This window comes from Echinops telfairi, unplaced genomic scaffold (assembly GCF_000313985.2).
Source record: "Echinops telfairi isolate 266 unplaced genomic scaffold, ASM31398v2 ScPeMD7_7;HRSCAF=31, whole genome shotgun sequence".
Classification (NCBI taxonomy): domain Eukaryota; kingdom Metazoa; phylum Chordata; class Mammalia; order Afrosoricida; family Tenrecidae; genus Echinops; species Echinops telfairi.
The window spans coordinates 27,448,914-27,454,612 of record NW_022103904.1 but is presented as its reverse complement, the minus strand read 5'-3'; the positions used below and the strand labels follow the sequence as shown (position 1 = coordinate 27,454,612).

General features: G+C 37.1%; 1 protein-coding gene across 1 annotated transcript in view; it reads left to right on the top strand.

Annotated features, from left to right (window-relative positions):
- The window catches only part of TJP1 (tight junction protein 1), a 172,137-nt gene that overhangs the window by 120,470 nt on the left and 45,968 nt on the right, over nucleotides 1–5,699 (top strand). The window contains exons 12-16 of the mRNA XM_045286303.1: nucleotides 253–361; nucleotides 1,694–1,913; nucleotides 2,144–2,328; nucleotides 2,445–2,540; nucleotides 4,636–4,718. Coding sequence (XP_045142238.1) covers nucleotides 253–361; nucleotides 1,694–1,913; nucleotides 2,144–2,328; nucleotides 2,445–2,540; nucleotides 4,636–4,718 — 693 coding nt within the window. The remainder of the gene's footprint in view (nucleotides 1–252; nucleotides 362–1,693; nucleotides 1,914–2,143; nucleotides 2,329–2,444; nucleotides 2,541–4,635; nucleotides 4,719–5,699) is intronic.

The following is a 5,699-nucleotide window of genomic DNA, read 5'->3' as shown; positions in this document are numbered from 1 at the left end:
AAGGTGAGCATCATAGAATGCCAATTTTAATAGAAGAAAGTATTCTTGCATTGAGGGAATACTTGAGACTTGGGACTTTTTTAAAACACCGCAGGACTTGGGGAAAATTGTTAAAAATCGAGACTGTCTGGTCCCCTTAGTTTAGCTGCAAGCGTTATTATTAACCATTTAAATGAATATTTATGTCCTGTGTAGGTTATTAGTTTAATAGATTTAAAATATAACAGTAATATTAGGAATCTCTTTTAACAGGTAAACAATGTAGATTTCACAAATATCATAAGAGAAGAAGCTGTTCTTTTCCTACTTGATCTCCCTAAAGGAGAAGAAGTTACCATATTGGCCCAGAAGAAGAAGGATGGTGAGATATTAACAGAAATGGAGAAAATGAATGGAGGGTTTTGAAGGTCTACATTGGGATTCATTTCAGATTTTTTATTAATCACTCCAAAGTTGATGTGAATCTCATATTAATCTTAAAGAGTTCATTTAATTTAGTGCTATGTTCATTATAACACATCAATAGAACCAACCTTTATGGAATTCTGATTTAAGTAGAATGTCATCCTACCCTCTACAAGTCATTGAAAAAATCCTATTTGTTAGCTTTCAGAGCCTTACAAAAGTTTATATGGGTAGCTTCCAAACTTTGCTGTTTTTAAGTTGTGCTTAGAAATTTTTAGCATTAATTCAAGAGAATGACTAATTGTCTTCATAATAAAGTAGATCAGTTATACTGTTTATTTAGAACAGCAATATTAAAAAATGGCATCGTTTATATTTGGGGCCCAAATTATTTTTTGTGGTGGCAACTTGCCTGTATATACCTTGCCTGTTAGCATTGTCCCAGTCCTCTATTTGCTAGTTGCCATTAACACATACAGCCTCCCTCACACCTAGTGTGACAACCAAGAATCTCTCTCCTCCCATTGCCATTGAGTCAATTCTGACTCAGAGCAATCCTATAGGTCCAAGTAGAACTTGCCCCTTTTGGTATCTGCAACTAAATCTTAATGGAAACAGACAGCCTCATCTTAATTCCATGGAGCAACTGGTGGGTTCCAACCCCTCATTTGGCACTTAGCATCCCAGTGCATAACCCAGTATGCCACCAGGGCCTCTCTCACTGTGGTAGAGTTGATTCTGACTCAGGCAGCCATACAGGACAGTGTAAAATTAGGTTTCCTAGACTCTAAATCTTTAGAGTGGAAAGCCCCATCTTTCTTTCTCCTACTGAGCTGCAAGTGGTTTTAAACTGCTGGCCTTGCAGTTGGCAAACTGACCCACTACACCAGCAGGGCTTTTCTAGCTATTCCTAAATGTGTCTTGGAGTTGCGGTTAGAGGATGGGATAAAATTGCCCTCGTTTGAGAGCCACGTATTTAGAAAATGCAAGTGTCCATAACATTTGCAATTAAACTAGATTCTTTAAATAGGGAGTGTCTATGTGACTCTGGACAATGTATTTGATCTCTATCTGCGTTGCTTTCTGCATTTGTAAAATAGAAATGCTGAGAATTCCCATTTTATATGATTAAATGTGATAAAATACATAGTATAATACCTAACGTGTCATAAATAATTCAACGTTTTATGCATATTATTATTGCTAATGGTAACATCTTCATATAATGTATTATCTGCACTTTTATTTCTTGTTGCAATCATTAATAGTCTATTTTGATTCCTTTTAGTTTATCGCCGCATTGTAGAATCAGATGTGGGAGATTCTTTTTATATTAGAACCCATTTTGAATATGAAAAGGAGTCTCCCTATGGACTTAGTTTTAACAAAGGAGAGGTGTTCCGTGTTGTGGATACCCTATACAATGGAAAACTGGGCTCTTGGCTTGCTATTCGAATTGGCAAAAATCACAAGGAGGTAGAAAGAGGCATCATCCCTAATAAGAACAGGTATGAATGTTTGGATACTTCTCATAGAGTGAATAATAAATAGTGATAGAATTTTTGTAATATTTTTGTTGTATTTTTCATATCTATAACTTAGTTGTAAGTTATACAAAGTCCTCTTTACCTATTAAGATTTAAATTGCTCTTGAATTGTGTTCAGTATTTTAACATTTTATTTCATTCTGAGTCTTTTATGTATACGCTTTGCCTGATCTTTATATTTCTGTATATAGAGCTGAACAATTAGCCAGTGTACAATATACACTTCCAAAAACAGCAGGAGGAGACCGTGCTGACTTCTGGAGATTCAGAGGTCTCCGCAGCTCTAAGAGAAATCTTCGAAAAAGTAGAGAAGACTTGTCTGCCCAGCCAGTTCAAACAAAGTTTCCAGCTTACGAAAGAGTTGTTCTTCGAGAAGGTAGTTTATTTTCTACAAATTAAGCTAATAGCTTTTATGTCAATATGTATAAGAGAAAAACAAAATATATCAACTATACAACTTTTAATTTGACTTAACTCACTCCTACCCTCCAGCTGGATTTCTGAGGCCTGTAACCATCTTTGGACCAATAGCTGATGTTGCCAGAGAAAAGCTGGCCAGAGAAGAACCAGATTTGTATCATATAGCAAGTAAGTAATCTTAAGTATGGTAGACGTTGAGAATGTTTCTTTTAAAAGAATTGGTCTGATACATAATGTAATAAGTAAAGTTTTTAATACATGAAAAATTGTAGTTTACTCTATGCATTTAACTGGGAAGGAACGTTGAATGATTATGTTCTTGTCTACTAATTCCCTTTAATAATAAGGGAATTTAAAAATGTTTAAACCCTTGGCTTATGAGTACCACTTAGCACAGTAACACCATATATTTATTATGATATCCAGGTTAAAGATTAGCAAATGGAATCTTGAGTTATGATTGGGAATCATCATCAATTTCTTCACGCCAGTGTTTCCCAAATTGGGTGATACTGCATCCTGGGGCTAGGGAGTGGGTAGGGCAATTTAGGGAGTTGCAAAAGGAGATACCTAGACTCTATCCTGGATTATGAATAAAGTTTTTAATTACCGGGGAAGGGGACTGTTTTGGGGTGTTTTTTTAAACACCACCCCTCTCCTTCGCCCCTCCCCACACACACAAAAAAAGATAGTAGGCCAAATAAGTTGGAAACCATGGTGTAAACTTTGTTTGGTGAGTCCTAGGTGTAATGAGTGATAAAGGGGGTTGAACCCAGTCCTTTCTGCCTTCAATCGATTGCTTTTAGTATTAAACTAACAGAAATGCTCAAATAGTTAATTTAAAAGGTTAATGATTGATGCTACTAGTATTGCAGATCTCTGCCTTTATCAAATCTGAAACACTGGAGCTCGTTTAAAAGTGACAAACATTACTGTGCCTTTTCTGTGAAGAATTTCATATAAATTAGACCCTTAAAATTCATGACTGGAAATCAGTCCCATACTGCAGTTGTATTATACATCCTTGGGACAGGGAGGGAGCAAATAAGAGCCTTAGTTAAATAGTGACTTATTATGTATTGGGCTGCTAACAGAAAGCTCAGCAGTTTAAACCCACCAGCTGCTCCATGTGAGAAGGAAGAAATTGTCTACTTCTATAAAGATTACACACTCAGAACTCTTCGATGAGCTGGCACCAACTGGATGGCATTGGATGAAATAGGGAGCTGTTGGGATGACGACCAAGTGGATAGCGATGTCATGCAGTTAAACATTTTTGGCATTTTCTGCTTTCTAATTTTCTTTTACTAATGAATGCATATAAGGTAATCTACAGCCGAGATGTGACATTGCTGTTTCTGGGTTACATACGTGCCAAGGAGAATTGATTTCCTCAGTCTAAATTGAGAGTAGGCCTCTGACCAGAAACAGCCATGCCAAACAATATGTCCTGTTTATCAAAATGTGAGAAAGGTCAGAAAGTAAGCCATATTGGAACCTCAGGCAAAGGAGCAAATGTGTATTTGTTTAATGTTTGTTTGTGTTTTGTTTTCCACAGTACTAAGTTAATTTGGAATATTGAAAAAATAAAATCTGTGTATTAAAACTCAAATTATTTTAGGTATATAATTTACTCCAAACTCATAATTTGTTACCCTTTTACTTTCCTTTCATGGAAGTAAACTTGTCAATAGTTTTTCTCAAAATTTACTTCTCTAGCTTATTTTCATTTGAGAAAATTGACAGTTTCTCATGACCTCATGACACTCTTAAATAAGTTTTTATTAACTTCCACTTACTGGTCTTATATTTATTTAAAGTTATATGATGTTTTCATCATGATTCATTTTGATTTTAAAAGAATTATGTATTACATCAAATTATTATTTTTCTTGATTACTGGGTTTTGAATGATACTCTCCCCACATCACATCTTAAATTTTGCTCCTGAAACAAATGCTTATTTACTGCTTCCTAATCCCAGCCCCTTTTCCATTGGAAAACATTCTTAGTGTTCCCAACTAAAGTAGTCTTCTCCCCAGGGGACATTTAGCCATATCTAGACACATTTTTGGTTGTCACAATGGGGAAGTGATGGCATGAAAGGTGTTACTTGTAACTAATGGGTTTAGAGTTCAGGGAAGCTGCCAAAATTCCCCGATGCACTAGTAGCTCTCCACAATACAGGATTTACAATGTTGAGAACCCTTGATCTTGACCAGTGGAAATTTAATGTTTTGTTTTCTCCTGACTAAATGAGTAGAAAGTGAACCAAGAGATGCTGGAACTGACCATCGTAGCTCGGGCATTATTCGTCTTCATACAATAAAGCAAATAATTGATCAAGTAAGTTATTAACAATTAACCTGTCTCATTGTCAACTCAATGTTGTGCTTTAAGTGGGTTGGAATTTGGTTAATTTCAAAGTAGGTTATTTTTCTATAAGTACCACGGGAATACTAGTGGTAATTGATCTATTGCTGAAAACCTTTTTAACAATCACATGTGGGGTATCACTGCAAATTGGCAACCGAGCAAAACACACAGGAGGGACTCTGAAGAGCACAAAGGATACACGGAGAAGGATATCTTACACTTCAAGACTACAGGATTATCAGCATAAAGAAAAGTAGAAACAAATATACTAAAGTTAGAGAGCAGTCTGCCTATAAGACTCCGTTTTGTCATCTTCCCAAGTGCCACCTGAGTGCAGAGTCGCAGGTCTGGTCTAACCGGAGGGGCTAACTGCGGGGAGGAGTGGCACAGCTGCAAGGATGTATTCCTAAGGACAAATTCGGGGTGGATAAAAATAAAAATAGCTTTGACACACCACCCAGCCCAGAAGAGCCCCAGTGGATACCCCACAGCTCCCCAAAAGTGGGAACAACACACCTACCAAGCCACGTGAGGATAGATATATAGGGCAGCCTGGCGACAGCATAAAACATCCCCCTTCCCTGAAGTTCAGCTTAGCATAGCCCGCTATCCCAAGATACCCAAAAACGCCCCCAAAAAACATAAAAATATAAAGCTATTTGAAGCCTTTTTTCTTTTTTTAGCAAAGTATTAGCAAAATAATACAAAAAGAAACTGCAACAGCGATTTTAGATTTTTTTAAAAGCTTTAGGACTGGCTCCAGCCCTGCTCAGAGCCCCAAGTCTCTCAGATAGGCTATTGGTCACCCCGTCATCTGAAGAGTGAACTTTGCAGCACAGCCTGCAGCAAGTATAAATAGTGAATAGGCCTACTCTTTACATAAACCCAGTGAGCTCCAGCTCCCACTTCCCAGAACTTACCCACCTTCCCTGAGGCACACCTTGGCATAGC